Source organism: Denticeps clupeoides, chromosome 1, assembly GCF_900700375.1.
Source record: "Denticeps clupeoides chromosome 1, fDenClu1.1, whole genome shotgun sequence".
In the NCBI taxonomy this organism is placed as follows: domain Eukaryota; kingdom Metazoa; phylum Chordata; class Actinopteri; order Clupeiformes; family Denticipitidae; genus Denticeps; species Denticeps clupeoides.
In genome coordinates, this window is record NC_041707.1 from 4,662,597 (window position 1) to 4,690,157 (window position 27,561).

The window sequence follows — 27,561 nt, forward strand, 5'->3', positions numbered from 1 at the left end:
ATGGCCCCTGCCCAGTCAAGCCTCTTATTCATTTTGTCTGTAATGCTGTAAAAGATTGGTGTGCCCTTCACAGAGTGTCTATTGCACTGTTTGTCGTGGTGCAGAAAATGCCTTGTACTCATATCTCGCTTCAAGGGCCTAATTTACACTGAAATCCGACACTGACACTGAGGCCTACAGACAAGAATGGAATCCATTTCTGTGCCTCTGCATCAACATGTACTGTTCATATCGGACAAAAAACATCATTTCGCACGACTACAGATTGGAGAAGATGGCCGCAGTCCTCATAAAATTACAGGAATTAATTTTAAAAGCATAAAAGTACAAAAAGTAAACAAATAACTTAGGGGATAAAAAATATTTTTGGCACCAAATGTTTAATTACATTTTGAATATTGTACATGGGTACATTTGCTGACAACATGTGTTTTGAAATATTATAACACCCTTAAATTCATGTTTGATTCTATTCATGTGCGGTGACCGCTGATCATTTTTATCCTCCCGTTGCTTTCGTGATTTGCCAAAACGTAATTTATCAGATTAACAAAACATTTTTAGAGATTGTAGTTTCATTTAGCATCAAGTCTGGTGTAAAAATATGAATAATTCGTCTTTATTTCTGTTGGATGAAAAGGTGAGTGAGTGACTCCACTTCCCATGATGCCGCGCGGTGTTGTGGTAAATAACGTGCTGCCGGTGGCGGGGCGCAGTGGAAAGCGCGGCGGCCCGCGGGCGGCCCTGGTATGCGGGGCCGAGTGCTGTCGCGGCGGCGGGGCGGCGGGGCGGAGGGTGAAAGTTCACCATGGCTCGGCCGTATCGGGTGACCGTGTGGAGAACTTGTGCTCCCGTCGCGCTCTAACGTCGGGGCAACTTTTCCTCTTTCGTTTCTTTCTTTCTTTTTTGTGGGTGTGGGAGGAGGATGACGCCCGAAGGCCGTGAAAAGTACCCCGAGGAGGAAGAAGCGCTCGCGTACTACGATGACGACGACTTGGACGCGTTCGCGGACGGAGACGCGTCCTGCGGCGGCGGGGAAGGAGGTGCCCGTCGCACACACACACACACAGATACGCGCGCGCGCGCACACACACACACACACACACACAGACAGACACACACACACACAGACAGACACACACACACACACGCACACACATAGATACGCGCGCACACACACACACACTCTCACACAGACAGACACACACACACACACAGACAGACACACACAAACACACAGACAGACACACACACGCACACACATAGACACGCGCGCGCACACACACACACACACACACACACACACAGACAGACAGACACACACACACACATAGACACCCGCGCGCACACACACACACACAGACAGATACACACACACACACACACACACACACAGACAGACACACACGCACACACATAGATACGCGCGCACACAGACACACACGCACACAGACACACACACACACAGACAGACAGACACACATACATTCATATCGACAGACACACACATAGACACACACACACACACAGACAGACACACACACAGACAGACACACACACGCACACAGACAGACACACATACATACATATCGACAGACACACACATAGGGATGGTATGGTAGTAGCCAGGGATGGTAGTAGCCTAGTGGGTAACACACTTGCCTATGAACCAGAAGACTACAGAGTCACAGGTTCAAACCCCACTTACTACCATTGTGTCCCTGAGCAAGACACTTAACCCTAAGTTGCTCCAGGGTGACTGTCCCTGTAACTACTGATAAATGCCGTATCAGCGTCTGATAAATGCCGTAAATGTAAATGTTCCATGTAGTATGGTCTGAATGACATAGACACACACATAGAGACACACAGACACACACACATACATACATAGCGACAGACACACACACATAGACACCCACATAGAGACACACACACAGAGATGCACACACATGCACAGACACACATAGAGACACATGGACACACACACTTTCGGAAGGTCACGGCGGTCCATGTATGAATTCAGGCGCAAAGTTGCCGATTAATCGGACGACGCATCGATTAAGACCAAAAAGCGGCTCAGCCAATCAGAGTTTAGACCCGGAATGACAGGAGAACGTGTTTTTTTGTTGTTGTTTTTTTATGCTAGTCATTGTTCTCAATCTGTAGACCTTTGTTTGTAGGCGATCGTTGCTGCCACTTTCAAATTTTTATCATTGATATTTGTGTGTTTTGCACTCCACTGCACCTTACAGACTAAAACTTCTGCACAATTCTACATCTATCGATACGTTAGGGCTGCACGGTTATGGCCAAAACGATCATTATATTTTTATCACTATTGTAATCACGATTATTAATCACAATTATTAATTATTTTAGGTAAAACACATTTTTATTGCTCTTTCTATTTTACACAAACTTTACATAAACACCATCCTGTCAACCATCCTGTCACTATGAAAATACTTATTTTTTTATATTTAATCTGAAAGATGAACATCCATTTACCTGCTTATTTGGAAAAAAATTACAATAGACAGTACAGGTCCATAAACTGAGGCATTTTGTATAGATTTGGCAAGAACTGTAGACAATGAACTAACTATACGATATATAGAGGTGTCAGAACAGAACAGCTGTGCCTTTACATTTACATTTACATTTACATTTACGGCATTTGGCAGACGCCCTTATCCAGAGCGACTTACAACGTGCTTTCAAGTTACCATCGATGAAGAGATCAATTCCGGTTCACTAGGACCCCAACTATGAATACATCTATTTAATTCACTCTGTTGTAGATTCTGTACACAAAGTTTGACAAGAAAATTACAATTTAATCTAAATATTCTTTAAAGAGGAAGGTCTTGAGCTGTCGTTTGAAGGTGCTCAGTGACTGAGCTGTTCTGACCTCGAGGGGAAGTTCATTCCACCACCGAGGGGCCAAGACGGAGAAGAGTCTAGATGAATGTTTTCCTTTTACCTTCAGAGATGGAGGGACCAGGCGAGCAGTACTGGAGGCTCGGAGTATATGAGGTGCAGTGCGAGGTGTAATAAGGGTTGTGAGGTAGGATGGTGCTGCTCCATGTTTGGCTTTGTAGGCCAGCATCAGTATTTTGAACCTGATGCGTGCAGCTACTGGGAGCCAGTGAAGGGAACGTAGCAGAGGGGTGGTATGGGAGAATTTGGGAAGGTTGAAGATCAGTCGTGCTGCTGCATTTTGTATGAGTTGTAGAGGTCAGATGGTATATAGAGGTAGACCAGCTAGAAGGGAGTTGCAGTAGTCCAGTCGTGAGATTACTAAGGACTGAACCAGTAGTTGGGTGGCCTGGGTTGACAGGTAAGGGCGGATTCGTCTGATATTGTAGAGAAGGAATCTACATGAGCGGGAAAGATTGCTGATGTGAGTTGAGAAGGAGAGTTGGTTGTCTATTGTTACGCCAAGGTTGCGGGCTGTTGCAGAAGGAGAGAGCTGCGAGTTGTCTAGGTAAATAGCAAGATCCTGATGTGGTGAAGAATCTGCTGGAATGAATATTAGTTCAGTTTTGGTGGGATTGAGTTGGAGGTGATGGGCTGCCATCCAAGACGAGATGTCTGTTAGACATGCAGAGATTTTGGAAGCAGCATGTAGATCAGAGGGAGGAAAGGAGAAGAGGAGTTGTGTGTCGTCAGCATAGCAGTGGTAGGATAATCCATGTGAGGAAATGACCTCACCAAGTGATCTCGTGTAGAGGGAGAAAAGGAGAGGACCTAGCACCTTTACTATGAGGTCGTGGTGGGACGACAGATGGCTGGTCTGTAACATGAAAAACGCCAAATTTCCTCACATACAAGATGATCAAATAAAATCTTACCCATGAAAAGTTATGCATAGATTTTTAATTCACTTGTTATTATAGCCGTACGTGGTGCAAGAGTCTGGCATTTTCGTCTGTACCGTCAGAGGAGCGTGACTGAATGAGCTTGGAACCCCGTCCAAATATGACTGCATTATTGAGGCCTGCTGAGAGGCTGAATGCAACATTTAGTGTGGATATATCTATGGTGTGTATGTCTATTAGGGTTTCCAACTTTAACAACCCCAAATGAGGGACAATTTTGTGCAGGTGCCTGCGCAGTCACGCACGTCTCACTCTGTCACAATTTGAGGTTGCCACTGAGTCGATGCTTTTGCCCCCTGGTGGTTGGTTATTTAAAAGTAAATATCGCAGACGATTGTCCTAATTTAATCGTTGCAGCCAAAATCGTGACTGTGATTAAAATTCGATTAGTTGCGCAGCCCTATTATATAAATATAGAAATATTGAATAGCGGTCTTTGATTAAACTTGCATGCTTTGTACAGCTACTAAAATAAGAGGAAAATTCTTATTAATTCTTAATATGTTGGTGAGCATGCCCGTGATTGGCTTGCAGTCAGGATAATAAGTAAACCGGCTTGTGTGTCTGCTCATAGTTAATGTGCATGCTACCCAAAATTCCCTGTTTCAACCAAGGTCAATGACTTTAAATTTGCAGGAGCGTGTGAGTGGTGGGCATTTTGACCGGCTTGGTGTTTCATTTAATAATGATGTGTAATGGACAGTCGGTGCATGCGATTCGTATGGGCTGCTGGGCTGGAAGGCATGATAAATAGAACTTGGAGGGCTTGGATGTGGTCAGGAATAATGCCCCGATCCTGTTCACTTGCAGACCGTCGATGAGCTCAGGATTTATTTATAGAATTTCTCGTGTTATTACACATTTTTAATTGTCAATTTTATCATAGTAAAGCTTTTCAGAGACCTTCACCATATTTAAATGTATATATTTTACACACTACCAGTCAAAAGTTTAGAAGAAGAAAGTGAAATGATTGTCACATGTGATACACAGCAGCACAGCACACGGTGCACACAGTGAAATTTGTCCTCTGCATTTAACCCATCATGACAGGCGCCCGGGGAGCAGTGTGTGGGGACGGTGCTTTGCTCAGTGGCACCTCAGTGGTACCTTGGCGGGTCGGGATTCGAACCGACAACCTACTGATTACGGGGCCGCTTCCTTAACTGCTAGGCCACCACTGGCCCTTTTTGGGACTCCCCTACTCTGTGGTGGTTATGGAGACTGTTATTGAATCATTTTGAAGAATACAACGCAAGAAGCATATTTAGTCTTTGTTCTATGAGGAGAAAGGGAAGTATTTTTGATGAATCTTTTTTTCAGAATCGCGTCTTTTTACCGTCATGGCTGCTTTGTTCACTATTCTCACCAACAATAGCCACTTGAATGATAAGTGTTCAGTATAAACCTTCAGGACTGTTGGAAACTGTCCCCGTTGTCTCAACTTAAGGTGGTGGAGAGAAGACAAGATTGTTAAAAGCTGACATCACAGCAAAAGCTCCCTGATTCGGAGGCACGCAAATGACACACAAAATGCTATTTTATTTTAGTTTATTACATAACCTTACATGTCTGATTTCATAGTCCTGTCATTCCAGTTTTGTTCTAGAATGTAAAAAAAATCCAAGACCTATAAATGAGTAATTAACTAAATAACTAATCTTATTATACCAATAGTTTCATATATTTTGAACGTGTTTGTGTTCAGAAGTGCTGGCCTTCAGCGACTCCTTCAGCAGTGAGGTGAAGCCCCGCATCCTGCTGATGGGCCTGCGGCGCAGCGGCAAGTCCTCCATCCAGAAGGTGGTCTTCCACAAGATGTCTCCCAACGAGACGCTCTTCCTGGAGAGCACCAACAAAATCTGCCGCGAGGACGTGTCCAACAGCTCCTTCGTCAGCTTCCAGATCTGGGACTTCCCGGGGCAGATTGACTTCTTCGACCCCACGTTTGACTATGAGATGATATTCCGCGGCACAGGGGCTCTCATTTTTGTTATTGACTCACAGGTGAGAAGTGTTTATGGATTCATCATTCTGACAATGCAGGGTTTTTTTTGTTGTTGTCTGGAAAACTTTTGTTTTTTTAAAATGTTGTCCTATTGTCGAGTCCGTAATTTTCCACATCTGTCTTTCTAGGATGATTACGTGGAAGCACTCAGTAGGCTTCACCTCACTGTGACACGGGCCTATAAAGTCAACCCCGACATCAACTTTGAGGTCTTCATTCATAAAGTGGATGGACTGTCCGATGACCACAAGATTGAGAAGCAGAGGGACATTCATAAGCGAGCCAACGACGACCTGGCAGATGCAGGATTGGAGAGAATACATTTGAGGCATGAATTCATGAATTCATTAGCACGAGCTGATCATTTTTTTTTTATGTACGTTTTTTTATAGTGTGTGTGTGTGTGTGTGTGTGTGTGTGTGTGTGTGTATATATATATATATATATACACCATTAGTATTTTAAGTGAAATATATATAGGTACCTTTATAAAGTGAAGCCTTAATTCATGTCATATAAGGAAGCACCACTAGACATGGGTGGGGACTCATCCAGGGGAGGATAAAAAAATATACTTAAAAAAGCAATGACATTATTGACAAATTATTATCGATTAGACATTGAAATTTTTTTTGCATGCTCGTTTTTTTTGTTCTTACTTGTCCCACCGACTGAAACATGCATTTCTACCACAGTTTCTATCTAACAAGCATTTACGACCACTCCATTTTCGAGGCCTTCAGCAAAGTAGTTCAGAAGCTGATTCCTCAGCTTCCTACTCTGGAGAACCTTCTGAACATCTTCATATCGGTACGTACGATCTTGGAGCAGGGAACGGAGTGACTTAAGGATGGTTCATTTCTATTTTTGTGTTTTTTTTTTTCAAGGCCTGAAATTTGTTTTCACTAAGCAGCCAGATTTTCAGCCAGATGGTGGCAGCACAACAACATGCAGTAAAATAAGGCCCTGATCCTTCTCTGGCACGTCATGAAGGATTCAATATAATGTTTATCACTGCTAGCAGCACATGTATGTTACTTGTTTGCATCCAACAGTTCACTTTGTCACTGTGCAGTGATCAGTAGACAGGAAAATATAGATTATAGTGTAATCATTTACATTTTACAATTTGTGTAATGTTACCTCATGCTTTATGCGTTGTGTAGTTAAATTGTTGCATAACAGTAACTGTTATATTGTAACATGTTTTGCATGACCCTTTGTAGCAAGTTTTAAGCCATAATTCCACAAATTATAAGGGCTGCTGAAACCTCAAATCAGTGCATCAACACTAGAATCTCATTATAGCACGGGCCTTGAATGTGTTATTGCACAGTTTTACCCATTCATATTTTTGTATGGATTTTGCATCAGCCTTTCTGAGAAACTTTGTTCTGTTTAGCTGTTTCTTAGCAACATCATTAATTCATTCAATTTGGGTATGAAATGACCTTTAATGTGACTTTTTTTTTTTTTTTTTTTTTTTTTTTTTTTTACAGAATTCGGGAATTGAAAAGGCCTTTCTCTTTGACGTGGTCAGTAAAATATACATCGCCACAGACAGCAGTCCAGTGGACATGCAGACGTACGAGGTGTGCTGTGACATGATCGACGTGGTAATTGACATATCCTGCATTTATGGGTAAATTCAGTGTTCTGTCTTCACATCTTCTGTGACCAACTTCTCACGCACTTTTTTTTTTTTTGGATACTGCACGTATCATGACATTTTTTTTTTAAAATCTTAACAGCATGTTCCTGCTGGCATCTTTATATATATAAACAGGGCATTGAACCGTACGCCTGGCGCCATTGGCCAAGCACGGCCCATGAGTTGGAAATCCGGGCCTGAGAGCGTGTGTGACTTTAGGGCCGACCCAGGGCGCTCCAGCTGTCAGCGCAGATGAGACCTATGAATCCGCTTCTGTAGCCAGGCAGGGCCTCCAAGAAGAAAAAATTGTTTTTAATTTTGCTCGTTCATTTTTTTATTTTTAAGTTTGTGGTCTGAATGATTCATTTTCATTTAAATATACATTTCGCATGCCAGATGTTCAATTTGTTAATACCATGTTTTTAATTTCAATTAGATAATCAGATTGAGCTTCTGTGTGTTTGCTATGTATTTTTATATAAAGAGGTAGACGTCAGACTTGCAAACGTATTAGCATTTTATAACCATCCAAATGATTTAGAACAGACAAAATGATTGCTTAGTTTTCCCACAGTCTGTGTAAATATTTGAGATTAATACACTGCTTTTATCCATTTGGATTATAGTTGTTTTGCCCAACATCTGTATCACTGTGCACAATCTGTAATTCATTTTCTCCATCTTTGACATTGTTTCTTCTACTGCACAGGGAGTCCTTATAAACCATTAAATGTATTATATTATATGAATATTTTTTATAATACCACTGAACGTGTAGTGTAAACCGGTTTGAATCCCGATCTGCCATGGTGCCACTGAGGTGACACTGAGCAAAGCACCGTCCCCATACACTGCCCCCCGGGCGCCTGTCATGGCTGCCCACTGCTCACCAAGAGTGATGGGTTAAATGCAGAGGACAAATTTCACTGTGTGCACCATGTGCTGTGCTGCTGTGTATCACATGTGACAATCACTTCACTTTAACTTTTTAACTTTTAACTTTTTAAGATACAGCAAAATAGTGTACAAAATCTGACAGTGATGGAATTTCCACTCAGATAAGAATGATTTGTTGTGTGCATTGTGTCACCAGAACACAGCACAGGACGTAAAAATGATATTTACAATGATAATGATATTCAGTTAATGAAAGTGTTTGATAATCCTCCCCCCACCAGACTTACAGGAGATGCAGCAGGATCGCCCTATGATAAAGAGTCCATGGCCATAATTCACTTGAACAACACCACCGTCATGTATCTGAAGGAGGTCACCAAGTTTCTGGCCCTGGTCTGTTTTCTCCGCGAGGAGAGCTTTGAAAGGAAGGGTGAGTGCGCCTTTACATCGAGGCGAACCTCACGTGACCCCAGCCCCCTGAACACTAATCCCAATTATTTTCTCGTAGGACTTATTGATTACAACTTCCACTGCTTCAAAAAGGCAATTGAAGAAGTATTTGATGTGCGCTTAAAAGTGCAGAAGAGTCGGAAGCTGCTGAGCCAGAGAAGGTGGAGTAAGTTGACTACACCGAATGGAACCCAGGCCCAGCCACACTGACCCACTCGTCATTTCTGTCATGTCATGCACAATAAAATACTGCTACGCTGTACAGGGATTAACATTACAGAACATTTTCAGTTTGATCGTGGGGAATACACACCAGTGTCGGACATTTCTGAGACAAATGAATGTATTGTAAATGTATGTAAGTTTTTTTTTTTTTTTTTTTTTAAACCCGTTACATCCGCCACTGTGTACCGGTTTATTTCGGATGTCCATGCATCGTATGGTGAGATTCCACATCTGTCCAGCAGTTATATTTATGGAATACTGCTTTTGTGGAAATGGACAAGTTAGCTTGTTGTTTTTCATGTACCTTTTGAGTCTAGACAAATCATAATTTTTTTTTTCTTAGGGCAGACAATGCAGAATCACAAAATATACATTTGTGGACTATAATATGATATTACTATTACCACAACAACTATTAGTGCCACAACAACTACTACTACCAGTAATGAGTTCGGTTTCTCATCTGCTTGTCCAGATTTTGGATCGACTACTACTAACAATTATTGTTAAAATAACAATAGTAAGGAATGGGCATTATTATTATTAATATAACAGTGGTGTGAGTTGTTTAAGACTTTCATTTAACTTCAAAAATAAATTATAACACTGGGTTGTTGTTTTAGGTGAAATAAAGAAATCTTAGATCTTGATGAGCTCTTTCTGCTGCCAAATGCACTCGTATTTGGGATAAAAACCAGTACAAAGTTAGCTCATTATTATATTTGTCCTCCTTGTAGTTGGCAAAATGCCATTCATACCAGTCTGCTTCCATATAGTAATTTGCTGGGAATTTACATATTAATTTGTGTATTTATGTTGTTTCTGAATAAAATACATGTGCCTTTTTGATGTGAATGTGATCTGTTGTTTTAAGTCAGCAGGGCAACGTATGCAAAACCTAAACCTGCCGCGTCCTTGGACCATTTTTTGTTTTGCTGTTTGAAAAAGACCAGGAGGCTGGAGATCCTCTTCAATTTAAGCGAGGCGGGAAACTGAAGGTCCAACGACGCCGGTACTGGGCCAGAGCGATGCCACTTTGGCTGTAGAGCAGCGTCGGGCTCTCGGACGGGCCTGCTGTTGCCAGGGCGACTGCACTGCCTCAGCACCAGCACTAATCCCAGCGGTTACCTTTACCTATCCGGAGTGTCCGCGTGTCTCACGAGGTCGGGGGGCGTTACGTAACCATGGTGCTGCACTGGATGGACACCAAATCATCTGCGGTGAAAACTACAATGTGTTACGTAAGACAATTTCATGTTTGGAATTATAATCTCCCACGCAGAGCCCGGAGTAGGGCCCATCTGTGATCCGGGGCTTTTCCTCCCGCTTCAGTTTATTGTTCTGCAAAAGACGATGTAATAATTATTGTTTTGGTGCCAACAGACGTGAAGCTGACGCGGGGCGCCGTTCTGATTCCTGCCCGGGCTTGATAAGTTGTGTGATTAATATTCGGACGCCTCGGGGTGTGAGGAGGTGAGGCTCGCCGCGGGGAGCGGGGAAGGCTGTCAGGGAGGATTACGCTGCTGAGGCTGCTGCTGCACATTAACGCTGCTCAGCAGCCTGCGAGAGGCGAGTTGCCGGAGTTTAGTGTGAGGTTGGCGCGTATCCCAGAAGCCCTTGCTTGCCCCTTTAAAGTGCATTGGGATGTTCAGTGGAAAAAGAAGACATCAAAACAACAAGTATATGCACTTTAAACATTATTAATAATAAAAAAGGTTTTAATGCTCTTATGTAAGGGGGAGGGATTCTGCAACATTGCAGATTTTATATATGATATTATATATCAAATATATTATATATGATATTTATATATGAAAAAGACCAGGACCAATATGATTTATAAAAAGCACACCTGGATAATCAATAATTGCTCAATATTTTTAAAGAGATTTTAGGAATATCTCCTAATATGGTTTTCTGGGTGTTACTACAGAGTTGTGCAACACATCAGTGTGGGTGTGTTCAAGAACAGCAGTGTTTTTTTTTTCCTATGCTGAAAATGGCCAGAGGATATCCCAGCGGACCGATATCACATTTAAACATTCCATTATGTGGTGGAAAGGTCATTTTAAAGGCATACGCAGGCATTTAATATGCCTTGCAAACGTGCATGTAAATTTGACCTCGAAAAAGGCCACGCGCCTGTCACCAGAGGTCCTCAGAATGGACCAGAGAGCTGCAAACCCCGCAGACTGCGAGGACCACTGCGGAGCTTTCGCTGTTTCCTCCCCTCAGGGCTGCCAGCAAACAGAAATCGGATCACATCACATGAATCTGCCGAGTTACTTCTGAGCACATCCGCCAGCAATGCGCAGTCGTGTCAATTCACACGCGCTCCATCGGGAGGCTATAATGAGATGTGCATTTTAAAAGTGATCTTTGCACACTGGGTTTTACTTGACTGCGAGGCGTGCAGGCAAGCCTATAGGATTATGGGCCCAGAGCTTCGCTTTTGGCTGTAATTGTTGAAGAGCAGCCATTTCCTCCTGCCTTTGGGGCAAACCCGCGCGCTAATAAAACCACAATGCAATTATATTCCGAATTCGCTCGCGTGCACAAGGTCGGGGCAGCTTTAATTAAACACGAGTTTCAGCACAAGGTCCATGCTGGAGCACGCGAGGCAAATCTGCCGTGGCTTTTAATGGTTTTCTAGTTTTCGTTTATTATGGCAGCGTACATTATGTGCATAATGGGATGTTTATCTGCTCTTCTTGTTCTTCTAGGGGTTCGCATCTTTGAGAGCAAGTGGCATCATATTAGGCAGATGTAATATGTATGCAAATCCTCTTTATATATGTCAAGCCTCTTATGCTACATCAGTCAAATTAAACAGTGGGTGTCTCAGTGCACTTTGCCGTTCCGTTTCTGCAGTTGTATCTAATGTAAATATTCCCGTAGGATCCAAGTGCAAACCAAAGCACGGATTTGTGCCTTGAATGCCGAAAGGCCAGGCTAGCTTTTTTTTTTACGTAACGTAACCTTTCGACGCATTGGAAATGCCCCAGCTCGGTAGCCGGCTTCCAGTGAATGATGCTTGCAGGGCGTGGCAGTGGCAGAACCGCTGTGAAATCCCAGATAAGCCGAGCTTTCAGCGGTGGGGAAATGTGGGAGCCTCGCCATCTGCTGTCCAGTGCGGCCCGAGGAGGTGGCCTGCGCCTCTGGAAAGCCCACCCGCCTCCGAGGAGCCCTGGAACTCCTGGGGGAGCATCCTGGGGAGCTGGGATCTGTGGAGTGATACGACTGGGACTGTCCTGAAAGATTGGGGCAGTGGTGGCCTAGCGGTTAAGGAAAGCGGAAGGTTTCAGAAGGTTGCCGGTTTGAATCCCGATCTGCCAAGGTGCCAATGAGCAAAGCACCGTCCCCACACACTGCTCCCCGGGCGCCTGTCATGGCTCCCCACTGTTCACTCAGGGTGATGGGTTAAATGCAGAGGACAAATTTCACTGTGTGCACCGTGTGCTGTGTGTATATCACAAGTGACAATCACTTCACTTCACTTGAAAAAGCCTGGAAAATAATCGTATGCCAAATCCCTGGTATGGATATAAAAAAAAGTACACATGATCCATGCGTTCTTAGTGACTGGGGTCTTATATGCAGATTTGTTTATTTATGGGACGTCAGAATGCATCGTTTTCCCCCATGGGACTCCGAAGTGTCGCCACTGTCGTGCGGACACTCGTCTTCTAATGGAGTGGCGGCCGGGATTACGCGCGCAAAAAAACCCTAATCCCTCCTCCTCCCAGCGCAGCGCGGCGACAGCTGCGTCGCGGCGATCAGCCGCCGTGTGCCCTGGGTCCGAAAGCACCCCGGGGCGACCAATGAGAGGCCGGAGCGGCGTTTAAACGCGCCGGCGCCGCGCGCGCGCGCCGCCGCCCCCCCGCACGTGCGCGACCGACAGGATGCTCGCGCTCTCGCCGGGACCCGCCGGAGCCGATGGCGCTTGTGGACTGAGCCGTGGACGCGCATGATGCCTTACTCGCCGCGGCTGCGGCTGCTGCTGCTGCTGCTGCTGCTGATGATGATGATGATGGTCCTGCTCGGGGAATGTCGGGAGCGCGGAGCGCGCGACCGGAGATGGACGGGACCCGTGGAGTCCCAGAAGCACGGAACGTGAGTCGGATATTTCGTTAAGGGTTGTAATATTTCGTCAAGCTTTGTTGGAGATGCCCGATGATCATGAACGCAGATTTTCTTTTGGGTTTATGAAGTGAAAACTCTTCGGTAAGAGCGCAGAAGAGCGGTGTTGCTATCGAGGTCTATCACCGTAAATTCTGGCATTAAAAAAGGAGAGAAAGAAATCCGTTCAGTCCCTGACGACTGTAACAGACCCCGAGATCCTGGACCGTGACCCAGACTCCGACAGTGTTTCCAGTATCAGCTCATCAATGAATGTGCCTGCCTGTCTGTCTAACTGTCTGTCTGTCTGACTGCCTGCCTGTCTTCCTGTCTGACTGCCTGCCTGTCTAACTGCCTGTCTGTCTTCCTGTCTGACTGCCTGCATGCCTGCCTGTCTGTCTAACTGTCTGTCTGTCTGTCTGACTGTCTGCCTGTCTGTCTGTCTGACTGCCTGTCTGTCTTCCTGTCTGACTGCCTGCATGCCTGCCTGTCTGTCTGTCTGTCTGACTGCCTGTCTGTCTGTCTGTCTGTCTGTCTGTCTGACTGCCTGTCTGTCTGTCTGTCTGTCTGCCTGCCTGCCTGCCTGCCTGCCTGTCTAACTGTCTGTCTGCCTGCATGCCTGCCTGCCTGTCTAACTGTCTGTCTGTCTGTCTGTCTGCCTGCATGCCTGTCTGTCTGTCTGTCTGTCTGTCTGACTGCCTGCCTGTCTGTCTGTCTAACTGTCTGTCTGTCTGACTGCCTGCCTGCATGCCTGCCTGCATGCCTGCCTGCCTGCCTGTCTGTCTTCCTGCCTGCCTGCCTGCCTGCCTGCCTGCCTGTCTGTCTTCCTGCCTGCCTGTCTGTCTGCCTGCCTGTCTATCTGCTTGCCTGCATGCTGGGAGCCGCCTGCGTCTCGCAAGCCACATGTCACGCGCACGTTTCGCCCATCTGTCCACGGGGACACTGTGTAGAGACCACATGTGGATGCGCTCCACCGAAATCTGATTAATCCAGACTTCTCCATTCAATCAGAGCCACAGCGAATGCGGCGGAATAACGGCAACGCCGCAACCCGCTGGTCATGTTGAAGCGTGTCGAATCGCCCTTTAATTAGGCTGCATGCCAGCGTGCGTTGTGATGAAATATATTTCAGGGCGTGTCAGCGTATGCGTCCTGTACGTAATATACAGTACGTCTCATCGTGTGCCACTGCAGATCTTTGACGAAGAAGCCGCCAGATGTTACCAAATCCCGGAAACTGAAGACAGAGCATCTTCTCCGCGTAGATGATCACGATTTTACCATGAGGCCAGCTTTCGGAGGTAGGGTGATCGTTACTGTACTACACTCACTTATTGATTTGAATTATGTGGGTCAGTCCTACACTTGTGTGTGTGTGTTTTTTTTTGTGTATTTGATTCAGTTTGGCATGATAATAGCCGGCATTAACTCGACTCTAGTGGTTCTTCTGCAAGGGGAACGTCATGGGAGTTTGAGGTCTGAGCAGAATACAGATTCAACCCGAGTCCAGGGGCCATGGAAATGTCGGAGAGAGCATTTACCGCCGCATAAAACGTGGGGGTTCGATTTTGGAGCAGGATCACAAATTCCAGTTTATTGTTCATGTTAATTAATGTCGTACCAGGCAATAAGAATACAACACCGCTTGTGTAGGGAAAGGAAGGAAAGTTTAATTTATCTTTTATTAATTGCGATGTCCCGGCCCTACCGGGACACCGGAGGCCACTACTGGACACGTGGACACTGGTGGGACCATTTGTCTTCACCCATTGTGGGACCATTGGGGCAGTGGTGGCCTAGCGGTTAAGGAAGCGGCCCCATAATCAGAAGGTTGCCGGTTCGAATCACAATCGGCCAAGGTGCCACTGAGGTGCCACTGAGCAAAGCACCGTCCCCACACACTGCTCCCCGGGCACCTGTCATGGCTGCCCACTGCTCACTCAGGGTGATGGGTTAAATGCAGAGGATACATTTCACTGTGTGCACCATGTGCTGTGCTGCTGTGTGTCACATGTGACAATCACTTCACTTTAATTGTGTTAAGTGGCATCAGTCATTTCCCGTCCTCCACTTTATATTTAGTTGTCTAATAGTAACCTTGCGGGTAAGACACACATCTAGGAACCAGAAGACCACAGAGTCCCAGGTTCAAACCCCACTTACGACCCCAAGACAGGGGTTTAGTACACGAAGCACCAAACATCACCAGGAAACGACCTGACAGTGAACAGACACGAACAGGGCAGCCTTATACAATCACACACAAGTGAGGACAATCAGGCAACTTAGAAACACACGGGACGAATGTTAGACTCCGGATCCGGAGTAGCCCCTTCCGGACCTGATCCTGACACTGGTCCCTGTTGGGACAGTGGTTCCCTAGCAGGTGAGTAGGCAGGCTCATTACTGAGGGGCCACTGAGGTCCCCTTGAGCAAAGTCGTCCCCACATGCGGCTCCTCCAAAGAGCGGTGGACCTTGTGCCGTGCTGGCTGTGTGTCCCACTGAAAATCACTACACTTTCACTTTTGTTCATTGCTTTTCATGCATTTATTTAATGAGTTTATGTAAAACCTGCACCATAGTTTTCCTATTTTGCCAAGTCTCTGGCGTTTTTTAGATTGAAATTAATAGTTTATTTCGCTTTTTGCGTTGCCTTGGTCATTTATGCGCTGAAGACCGTTGCAAAGTTTCAGTTTTTTTTTCCAAATTGTAATCCTGCGGAAATTCCTAAGATTTTTGCTGCAGCAGGACTAGGAACTGTACTAACGGATCACGAGTGCTCAAGGCCTCTCTTTGAGCTGTAACGTTGGCACTGAACCCAAAAGAAAGAGATTCCGAGATTCAAGGCGAGCAGAAGAACGGATGACTGGCGATGCTGCGCTGTGCCGGGCACATCCGGGTCGTGCGCGGCCATTTTGGGAGGCAGATGCTCAATTCAAAAATGTCAGTGCCACATTTTGTAACAGGAGTGATGTTTATTAGTGGTGGGGTTGGTGGCTTGCTAATTTTAAGACATTATTTAGGTGCCCTTGCCTAAGGGCAGGCTCGTAGCATAGGCACTATAGGCAAATGCCAAAGGCGCCATCCATCCAGGGGGTGCCACAAACAGAGGAAGAAAGAACTGGTTTCTTAAAACTACTTGGCGTTAATGTGCCGTTTTTATAAAACGGACAAGCCCACATATAGACATTCCTAATAATAATAAATGATATGGAACTTTCCCATGAGGCCACTGTGTCAAGGCCCGACAAGGCCAACAGTTTCCTAGTTCACTCTGCATTTTTGTTGCAAGGAAACAGTGCAAAAAACATCACCGCGGAGGTTGAACGCCGATCCTTGTCACCCAGGATGCTGGTTGTGTCCCCTCCCGATATCTCCATACAGAAATGGCGTTCTGAAAGTTTGTCCAGGGCTCCTGATTTGTTAGAGCTGGCCCCGCCTCGCCTGAACTGCACTGGTACTGTACGAATATGCGAACATATCCACGTTCAGTGGCTTGGATTACTCTTGTAATAGATGCATTTCTGCATGCTTCTTACCAGTTTTTTTATCTGGATTATGTCGGCTCTAGCACACTTCACGTTGACCGTATTACCTGTCACTTTACGTATATTTGGTGACCTCTGGGATTTTCCTCAAACGTGTTAACTGTCGGTCTAATGCATGGGTATACAATCCTGAAATCGTGCATTAAGCCTGCTGTTAATCCACATGAAGGGGTCTCTCCGCTGTTATTCCATGTATTTGGCAATGTCATGATATGGTTGTTGCAAATAATCTGACATAAACATGTTTAATGTTATGCGGTGGATTAGTTTGGGTCAAAGAAACAAATTATATTGAGATCAATGACTAATATCGGTTAGGTCTGGTCTGTCTGTAAATCCCGACGATTTGATGAAAGTATTTTTCTCAAAATTAGAAATGTTTAGTAATATTATGGCACAGTTATAACATAGTGATAGTAACATAGTGAAATGTTGTCTAACCCCAGTCTTATGTAAAAACTGTAGTACTGTACAGTATTCCAATTATCTATCTCAGTTTGTCCATGTTGTAATTAGAAACACTAATATGGTCATTTGTCCATGCGACAGATAAGCGTGGCAGCCATCAAAGAGCCATACACTCCCACGTTGCGGGAATGGCATTCACATTTCGGCTGATGGGGTATCCCGGCCATCTGGGGTAGTGCCAGGTCGACCCATGACCACATCTCACCAACGCTACTGATGAGATTAATCTGGCAGGGGCCCGCCGCAATCCCCGTTGTTTGCGTGCGTGGCCGGCAGCTGCTTTACGCAAGATGACACGCTGTCCGAACAGAGGGAGGTGATGCTGGCTTGATTTACTAGAAAATGATATCTACTGATGCAAGTTGTGACCCTAAAAGATGGCGCAATAAAATTCTGCGTGTGGATTTAGGTACCAGCGTTAACCAAAGAATTAGTGTTTATCTATTCCTGAAATGTTTGTCCCCTCTGCAAATAATGCAGTCGTCTTCCCACAAAAGGAAGATGTCTTTTCTTCCCCTCAGCAGCCTGAAGACACTTTCCGATTAGTCTAAAAAAGTGGCATCACTGGTGGCATGAAACCCTGTCAGTCAGGCCCCCAGACTCGTATGTAGGGCAAACCCACCCAAGGTCGGCGTAATGGCTGACAGAGAAACTGCAGCACTAGGGGGCTGATTGAATTGGAACCATTGATTCCCCCCCAAAAAGAGCATGACAGCAAAGGCTTTCTGTGGTGTGCAGTGTTTTAGCTGACATTTGACTCTCCTCTGCATCCTTTCAAAATGTCGTTCCTGCAGATAGAGTGACATTCTGTTTTACCTGCTAATGGAATCTCGGCCAAGTTCCTTGAAACGGATTTTATGAATTAATTTGTAAAGAAAATTAGAGACCCTGGACCACTGCAGATGGATTACAGCAGGGATGGTGCAAATGGTAAAAAAAAAAAAATATTAAATAATAATAACCTTTGTGTGACCAGCCAGCACTCATCTGTTCCTTAACCGATTTTTTTTTATATCCTGAGACCTCGTTAATCCTAATCCTCCAGAAAAGAAGGAATTCAGTGTGTGTGTGTGTATATCCTTCTCTCTATTGAAGATACCCCATATATATATATATATTAAATGTGTGTATATCCTTCTCTCTATTGAAGATACCCCATATATATATATATATTAAATGTGTGTATATCCTTCTCTCTATTGAAGATACCCCATATATATATATATATATTAAATGTGTGTGTGTGTGTGTGTGAGTCAAAAATCACAAAAGAAATCAGTAAAAAATAAAGCATTGGTGTAAATTGGATTTTTTTTGTTCCAAAATATATACTGTACGCAGCATTACATATTAAATATTTCACTTGCTCACAAATACACATATGCTTGCATGCACACACACACGATTATATTGCCAAAGTGCAATGAGGACAATCAGCATGTTGTTGTGTGTCCATCTCTTCACCATGGAGGAAAATATGAATGAATGAACATATATATATATATATATATATATATACACACACACACACACACACACACACAAACACTGCTTTCTATTCAATGGCATCTATATTAGATAATGACATAATCTATTATGTGAAAGTTTTTAAACCTGTTTGTGTAAAGCATGCACCAGACTGTGTTTTATGTTTTATGTGACACGTTGGTGTGTTGCAGGGCCTGCTATTCCAGTTGGAGTGGACGTACAGGTGGAAAGCCTTGACAGCATTTCCGAAGTAGATATGGTGGGTCAAGCATTTCAGCCTTTTCTTAGCATTTCAAGTCTGTAAGCACAGATTATAAACCACTGAGCGACAGGATGCAGAATGATCCATTATTCTTACAGATATTTGGTACATATATCATATACATTTGAGTAATTTGTTTGTCTTGACTGTCCACCAGCATTAATGTCATATTTTATTTCAGATTTATTTCAGCGCGTCCTCTTGTAAAAGCCTCTTTGTGATGTAACAAAAGCATTTTCTGACTATTGTTGATCATACATAATTATGCGCCGTTATGCAATGGAACAAGGCGACGCAATCTGCTTTAGTGGTTTAGGGCGGCACTGGGATATACTGGTGATCTGAATGACTTCTTATATGATCTTATATGTTATATGAGCTTTGTCCTCAGTGAAACAGTATTATTCTGCAATGAGCATCAGAACTTTACTCCCCTCTCTTCTGCAGGACTTCACCATGACCTTGTACCTTCGACATTACTGGAAGGATGAACGCCTGTCCTTCACCAGCACCACAAACAAAAGCATGACTTTCGACGGCCGCCTGGTGAAGAAGATCTGGGTGCCTGATGTCTTCTTCGTCCACTCAAAGAGGTCCTTCATCCATGACACCACCACAGAGAACATCATGCTGCGCGTGTTTCCTGACGGCCATGTGCTTTACAGCCTAAGGTGCATTTACATTCACAGTATTTAGCAACGTACAATCAGTAGTGACAGGGACAGTGTCCCCTGGAGACAATCAGGGTTAAGTGTCTTTCTCAGGGACACAATGGTCGATACCGTCCCCTCAGTTCAGGGATCTCTTCAAATAGAAAAGCAGGTTTGGGCAAGAAAAGAGAAAACTTGTTTTTTTGCGTGAATATTGAAAATGGAATGAGCTCATGCAGTTTTAGATGCGAACCTACTGTGTTATCACATGACAGTCTGGTACGCTGGATGCTCTGCCACAGACCGGAAAGCTCTGCGGGGAGTAATTAAAACTGCCCGAAAAAACCATCGGCTGTCACCTTCCCTCTTCAGAAGAGATCTCCAAATCTGGCTATCCAAGCACGTACTCCTTCTGGCCATAATCTCATCCAGTTGCTTCCCTCTGGGAAATGCTACAGAACAAGGACATCCTTCCCAACAGCAGTACGAATGTTGGACCAATTTTAAATGATACAACAACAACAACATGTATTTCATATATAGCCAATAATCTCATACAGTATGTCCCAATGGGCCCTACAGTTGACACCCCCCCACACTGGACCCTTAATTGATACCCATAATTGATGTTATTCAGAGTAGTATCTTATTTATGATGGCTGTGCTTCTGAGCTTTTCATTTCTTTATTATGCTTTTCATCTATTTATTGCACTTATTCATTTATTCCTGTTTTTATTACTGAATGGAATGTGAATGTATGAGTGAAGGTGACACTATTTTGTTGAGTGGAAGTACCAGACACCTTAACCTTAACCTTCCACTGTATTGTGTGGAGCCACCTGACCTTGTCAGTGATCGTGAGTGATCAAAACCCCCAAAGATGAAAAGTTACATATCCAAAAGAAAGGCAAGGCATGATTATTATGCATTCAATACAATGTGGTAGTTCAAAATCAACAGCATAAAGCATACCACCCCTTTGATTTAATTTGTAAAATTCCAAATGTATGCATAAATTCTTATTTATTATTAATTATTTATTATTATAGAATGATCACCACATATAAGCATATATCTGATGTGCAGAGCTTTGCAAGTGATGCTTCGGGTGATATATTACACCAATTACAGGGGTCACTGAGCCATAAGAGTTTTCATTTAGACATTGTAGGACAGTCTGTGCTTTGGTTTTTGTCGGCAATACTTCGTCCTTGTGCTTATGAATATTGTCCTGACCTTTCCTCATAAGCATAATTGAAGCAGATTACATTTTATTTTTATTTTTTAACATGTTCCATGTGCTATGCTGAAGGAAATGAGCTCAAGAACATTACAATGGATGTTCTGAGGTTGACATTTTGAAAATCTGCTTAACCAAAAATGCGGTTGGAGCACGGTCACCCTTCAGTATTCACTAGCACAAGGAACCGCACCATATCCTGCCGTGGCCCAGCCAGAGTCTTGAGCTCAGTCTCAGTTAGAACCTGTGAAGCTTTTCTGGAAATTGCCTTCCTGTGGTGCTTCATCCAGCCAGCCTGGATCATACAGTGCTGAACATTTACCGCACAACCTCAAAAACACTTGTGATTCAGCTCAACAGACAAAATGTCTAAAATACTTTTTTTCAACTCAATGAATGTAGAATGTTTACAGGGAATATACAGGCACATTTGCATTTTCAACGATAAAATTAGAAATTTGCTTCGGGCTCACGATGTTTTTTTCCTAGGAAGGTGTCAAGGTGCTTTGTGGAGTCAAGGTCTGTCGCCGCTGTGTTTACAGTCAGATGCTGGACACTGTGTTCTAGCTGCAGGGAGGCTGCCGGGTATTGATGAAAGTGGCCCAGTTTATTTTGACTTTGAGCCGAGAGCCGGATGTTGAATTGGGAATAACTACAATTTTCAATTAGTAGCAGGAATGTTCCCTGTTTACAAAAAGCATCCGGAAATTAAACGGCATGTTATTCGAAAGGCTTTGCAAATTATGCAAGTTACCAGTTGTACAGGTGTACCCACTGTACATTGTGTAGATACCGATTGTACATTGTGTAGATAAATACATATACATATTTATTTTTTGCTGCTATTAACTTTGTTCTATCCACTTTCTGCCGTGACAAATGCAATTTCCCACTTGTGGGACTAATGAAGGTTTATCTTATCTTATCTTGTTTGTCAAAAGTTCTGACACACTTAGTCGTTTATGGGTCACAAGACTAAACTGAATGCACAAGATTATGAAATAACACGTGTGGTCATGTCATATACCAACAACAAAAAATGCCAAAAAAATGCGTTTCTTATCGTTCACTCATGTTAATGAGCATCTCATGAAACAGCTTTTGATGACAATAGTGAACAAAGCAGATATGAAGGTAAAAAAAAAAAAGATTAATCAAACATACTTCACTTTCTCCTGATACAACAAATACTAAATATGTTTCTTAAATTGGATTCTTCAAAATGGCTCCATCTTAGTCTCTGTAAATCAAAAAGTGTGTCCAAACCTTTGACTGGTAGTGTAGTTGATCCTGAAAAGTCAATTTCTTAATGTGATATTCATTGCAATTAATGTGATTTCTCAGTATTTAAACTATTTTCTACAGGAGTCACAATAAAGAAATGTTCAAATTATCAGATGCATACAGTCAATTCTTGAGATTTAAGATTTTGATATAAAGTTGCTTCACTAGTATTTATTAATCAGTCTGTCCTGCATCAGTATGTAACAGTAGGTGTTTTTGTGTTTTTTAGGGTGACAGTAACAGCAGCTTGTAACATGGACTTCAGTCGCTTTCCACTGGATTCTCAGACTTGCTCTCTGGAACTTGAAAGTTGTGAGTTGCGTTGCATTCAAGTTTCATGGTTAACCATAATGAAACGCAGCATGAAAATGTCACTTTCATGCCTCTGTGTGTCTTAGATGCCTACACCGATGAAGACCTGATGCTTTACTGGAAGAGTGGAGATGAGTCACTGAGCACGGACGACAAGATTTCTCTGTCCCAGTTCCTTATTCAGAAATTCCACACTACCTCACGACTAGCTTTCTACAGCAGCACCGGTGCGTCAATGCTCATTGACACCCAATCAGTCCCGGTGAATAAGAACTGGACACCGTGGTGCCATTCACTCCCTATGTGGCTCTGATGCCATTCAAATACCAAACTTGGTGTCACCAGCTTTGTCTTCAGCACACAGAAGTTCAAGGCCTAATTTTTATTGCCACAGCATACAACAGCAGCCATGATTACATTTTTTAGATTGATCTATAGTTGTACTGAGGTTCTTTGCTCAGTTAATTACATTACATTCATTGAGCAGGGAAGACAATGGGGATAGACCTTGGATAGAGCAAAATGATAATCTTTTCATCAGGATTTTTCATATTGAAAGTCAAGTATGAGTTTATGCAAATTAGCAGTGTTTAAGAACAAGAGTTCTCAAAAGAGATAAGATTTCTCAAAAGAGTTAGTGCAAACAAAAAAAGTGGACCCAGGACTGAGGCCTGGGAAACCCCAATAAATAAATCCTAATGAAATATGGACCTTTCCAACAGTAGAACCCATCAGAATTTGCATCATGTCGAGGCCTATGCAGCCATATAGTACATCAATGTCAGTAATGAGGTGGTAGTAGCTTTGTGGTTAAGACACTTACCGTTGAACCAGAAGACCACAAAGTCACAGGATCAAACCCCCACTTACTACCATTGTGTCCCTGAGCAAGACACTTAACCCGAGTGTTTCCAGGGGGGGGGGGGGGGGGGGGGGCTGTCCCTGTAACTACTGATTGTAAGTCGCTCTGGATAATGGCATCTGAGGAATGCTGATAAATGTAATGTATCAGTGCATAACAGCCAATATGTAATATTCATCACTGCAAGACGTTTTGTTTGCATTTGAGAATGTTTTTTTTGTGAACATTCCCCAAACGTGTGTCTGTGTTCACCATGGTCTCTATTTTGTCATTGTTCTTTTTCAGGCTGGTACAATCGCTTGTATATAAACTTCACTCTCCGGCGCCACATATTTTTCTTCCTGCTTCAGACCTATTTCCCTGCCACACTGATGGTCATGTTGTCCTGGGTGTCCTTCTGGATTGACCGCAGGGCTGTGCCAGCTAGAGTATCACTAGGTAAAGTTAATGACCTTTTCTTTTTAATGTAATACAGCCACGGGATATGCTGTCGTGAGCTAGGAACTTGTTGATCTTCAGCATGGACACTGTTTTCGTCCCTTCCCAGGTATTACAACGGTCCTAACCATGTCAACTATCATCACCGGAGTTAACGCATCCATGCCCAGGGTCTCCTACATTAAGGCGGTGGACATTTACCTGTGGGTTAGCTTTGTGTTTGTGTTCCTCTCGGTGCTGGAGTATGCTGCAGTCAACTACCTGACCACAGTGCAGGAGCGAAGGGACAGGAAGCTCAGGGAGAGGGTTCGAGAACAGGTAATACGACGTTTGATCTCCTCGGCCTGGCACCAAAACACTTCCCTGAAGCACCGGGTTCTGTCTTTATCTATCCTTTCCTGTAGTCCCTACCTTGCACTTGTGGAATGTCTCACACCAGGACCATGATGCTGGACGGGACGTACAGCGAGGCCGACACCAACAGCCTGGCCGGCTACACCGAAGCCCCCATGGTGCCGGAGGATGAGCCCGAAAAACAGGAACACATGGTGGTCCACCTGTCCATGAGCAGCGATTCCACTGCCACTAAAAAGAAGGGCCTGCGGGCTTTACGCATCATGCAGAATACCCACGCCATTGACAAGTACTCCCGGATGATTTTCCCTGGGTCCTACATCATTTTTAACTTGATATACTGGTGTGTATACTGCTGATCCTCCCCGAAAAAGGAGTGGACCTCGATAAGAACCTGGCTGAGATGCAGCTGGATGATATCTCCAGTTCAGGAAATGCTCCACATGATATCATGTGGTCCCTTCATAAGTTAGATATGGGATGTTTTTTTTTTTTTTTTTTATCCCATCATGCTGTCATTGTTTTTGGTCCCCAATGTATCATTTACCCCAAAATGCTGTAGTGACCAGAGGCTTTTCATAGCAAAGTCAACTGAATGCACGCATCCTAAATGATTGGATTGTCCTCCAACGAGCAACCTTGTAAAAAGGTTACCTGAACCGGTGCAATGCTTTAAACTGGATTTCGGTTACAGAGAACTTTCTAACGCCGCGCTCACAATAAACGCAAAGAGAATTTCAATGGCGTATTTTAATCCACGAAAGCATACCATCTAAGGCCTCGTCCACTTGGACGTTCGAAACGAACGCCCTCTGAGCGCCGTACGGGTTTTAGCTGCACTTTGTAGCTGTGCCCAATTGGCATTTTACTGGCCTTTGCTTGACACTGTTTAACGTTTGTTGGGATTTCTCTTTATTTGATGTCATTCCAACACACAGCTGTTCAGTCCGCACTCACCTGATGCCACGAACGGCCGAAAAATGCCTGGTTCAGACATCCGTGTGAACAAGGCCTAACGGCAATCTTGCTGGAAAAATCGTAACAAAAGCACAGTAACAGCTAGCTACTGCAAAGAGTGCATGAAAGGAACTCAGCACATGACATGTAGGTAAACCAAAACCAAAAACCATGGTCACATGCCAAATTATTCTTTAGTTTGTTAGCATAGTTCTAGCATTACAAACTTATTTAATTGGTCACGTTGGTTATTTTACCGCTACCGACTACTGCATGAATTCAGAATGGTGATTAATCATGGCTGGATCACAAAGGCCCATATAGCCAGGCTTAAATAAAAATAGAACTGTACATAAATACATTATACAGGTTTAAGAGGTTGTCATTTTCTTTTCTTCCTTGAACCTGTGTGCCCCATGCTAATTTTCAGTTTGCATACTTCTTATACTTACAGTACTACTTTATATACTGAGTGTAATTATACATATAAATTAAACATAGATTAAGTTAAATAGGGAAAGAGTATTAATAATTCAAATATTCTATAATCATGTTAAGACACATCATTTTATATATTCTTCATTTATATAGAAATACCACAGACAAGTATGATGATTACAGACATACAGAGCATTGAGTCTCACTTTGTTTATTATATTTTTAAAAATGATTTCTTCATATGTAAATTATTTACAGCTAAGCAAACCTCATAATCTAACAATTATGTGCCTTGCTTAGTTTTAAATAGTTTAATCTCAAAATGGCGGGTAAAGTTTCCCAAAAATACCACGGCCGTTCCATTACCTTCCATCTTGCCAAACATTGGCTGTGGTCTTCATGCACACATTCAAAATGCAAAGCAAGCATGTCCCATAAAGCATTTACAACGTGTGCATGAATTGTAGCCTACGAAGACGTGAATAGCATGTGTGTGTTATATACAGTGCTTTCTTGGGCAGATTGAACATTTTTGAGTAGCGCCTATTTTTGTTAATGCCAATTACATTTTTTAATTTACTGCATTTAACCATGCTGTTCGCACTTCAAATGGCGCTGCATTTCTAACCTGTGTATGCACATTTCAAAAGGCTGTTTTTATTTTGTTAAACTTGACAAGCCGAGTGACCAGCAAAACTGCCTTATGAGGACTGTCGTTAAAGGGTTCAGGCGTTTTTTCTTCAGCTCTGACATTATTTCAGACTGATAATCAAGTTACTTTAATAATCTCCTTGAAATGTACGTTGTTGTGGCAAGCACTGAATGTACAATGCAGTAACCTTGTTAAAATGAAACGCTATGAAATAAAATGTATTTTCAACAAAAGCAGAATGGGATGGATGTTGTGGCATCACAAGGGGACGAGTAGTTGAGGGCTGAGGATCAGCTGGTGTCTCACCAAATGGCCAGGGGGACACACACTACGATCCCCAGAATGCCCCAAGAGACCCGCTTCATGTTGAAGTGAAACAGATGACGACTTCGGTGAGCTAAGCCCAGATGGACGGGCAAGTGGAGGGATTTAACAAGACTCTCAAAGCTATGTTGAGGAAGGTCATTGCAAAGACGGAGGAAATTGGGCCCATCTCCTTCCCAACCTTCTGTTTGTGGTAAGAGATGTCCCAGCACTGGCTCCCACATCAGAATGCTGTGTTCTTGGCTGCTTGGCCTGGGCCATTTAATGAGGGACCTCAAGTATGGACGCCAGGGATGAAAAATTAAGAAAAGAAAAATTTACCATATTACCCTCTTGCATGGTCTGAAGACAGAGCCTGTCTAGAATGAGGGGCATTTTCAGATCTTGCCCCTCATCGGGTCTAGCAAGCGAAGGAACCTGACCTCAGTAAAGTTAGCAGTGTGTTCTGTATTCAACACACATTCACACCACTCATTAAACTAAAAAAACACTTTCACAAAGTCATGTATGTCACATGTTGCTGCAGCCAATAAATTGTGGAAATGCAAAACAATGCAGCCGCCCTTCCAATTTCAGGCTGTCGCTGCGCTTTTGATGATATGCAACCATTCAAAATAAAGGTTCCAAATGGAAAGAGAGGGAATGATTGAATATACATTAATATTGCGCCTTTCAGATGGGGTCAAACTACATGTGTTAATCCCTGTAAATCGTGCACAAGCTGTAGATAATAGGGTAAGGGTTAGGTTTGAGATCAGTAAATGTCGAATACTGAATTCACTGCTAACTTTACTGAGGTAGGAACATGGCGGTAGGAACGTGGCGGTCATAGCGGGTAAGGAAGCAGACACATGATTGACGGATTGCACCTACCTTGTGGAACATTAAGTATGAACTCATCCACATAAAACAGTGACCCAAAGGTCCCGGCAGATATAAGAGAGGTTAGAACTGAATGTTATACAAAAGGTCCAAGAGAGCCTGGTCATGCCTTATCATCCTGAGAGAAAAGTGTGACAAGCTGCATACATGTTAGACGGTTCATAGT

At 43.5% G+C, this 27,561-nt stretch overlaps 2 protein-coding genes across 4 annotated transcripts; both read left to right on the top strand.

Moving 5' to 3' along the window:
• The first annotated feature begins 712 nt into the window (after positions 1 to 712).
• On the top strand, positions 713 to 9,970 carry rragd (ras-related GTP binding D). 2 transcript variants are annotated; one of them, XM_028982226.1, is made up of 7 exons: positions 713 to 1,043; positions 5,593 to 5,891; positions 6,021 to 6,220; positions 6,588 to 6,702; positions 7,392 to 7,534; positions 8,722 to 8,870; positions 8,949 to 9,970. In XM_028982226.1, the coding sequence occupies exons 1-7, from the start codon at positions 926 to 928 to the stop codon at positions 9,098 to 9,100; spliced, it is 1,176 nt and encodes a 391-aa protein (XP_028838059.1). In that variant the 5' UTR covers positions 713 to 925; the 3' UTR covers positions 9,101 to 9,970. The 2 variants fall into 2 exon arrangements, with proteins under 2 accessions (XP_028838059.1, XP_028838069.1); XM_028982236.1 differs by having other exon boundaries at positions 5,596 to 5,891.
• A 331-nt stretch (positions 9,971 to 10,301) lies between these two features.
• gabrr2a (gamma-aminobutyric acid type A receptor subunit rho2a) lies at positions 10,302 to 26,422 on the top strand. 2 transcript variants are annotated; one of them, XM_028971945.1, is made up of 9 exons: positions 10,302 to 10,356; positions 14,429 to 14,535; positions 18,931 to 18,998; positions 19,449 to 19,672; positions 22,406 to 22,488; positions 22,575 to 22,715; positions 23,636 to 23,788; positions 23,898 to 24,106; positions 24,193 to 26,422. In XM_028971945.1, exons 2-9 carry the CDS (start codon positions 14,517 to 14,519, stop codon positions 24,499 to 24,501), a joined length of 1,206 nt encoding a protein of 401 aa, XP_028827778.1. In that variant the 5' UTR covers positions 10,302 to 10,356; positions 14,429 to 14,516; the 3' UTR covers positions 24,502 to 26,422. The 2 variants fall into 2 exon arrangements, with proteins under 2 accessions (XP_028827778.1, XP_028827768.1); XM_028971935.1 differs by lacking the exon at positions 10,302 to 10,356 and adding an exon at positions 12,933 to 13,228.
• Positions 26,423 to 27,561: the final 1,139 nt, after the last annotated feature.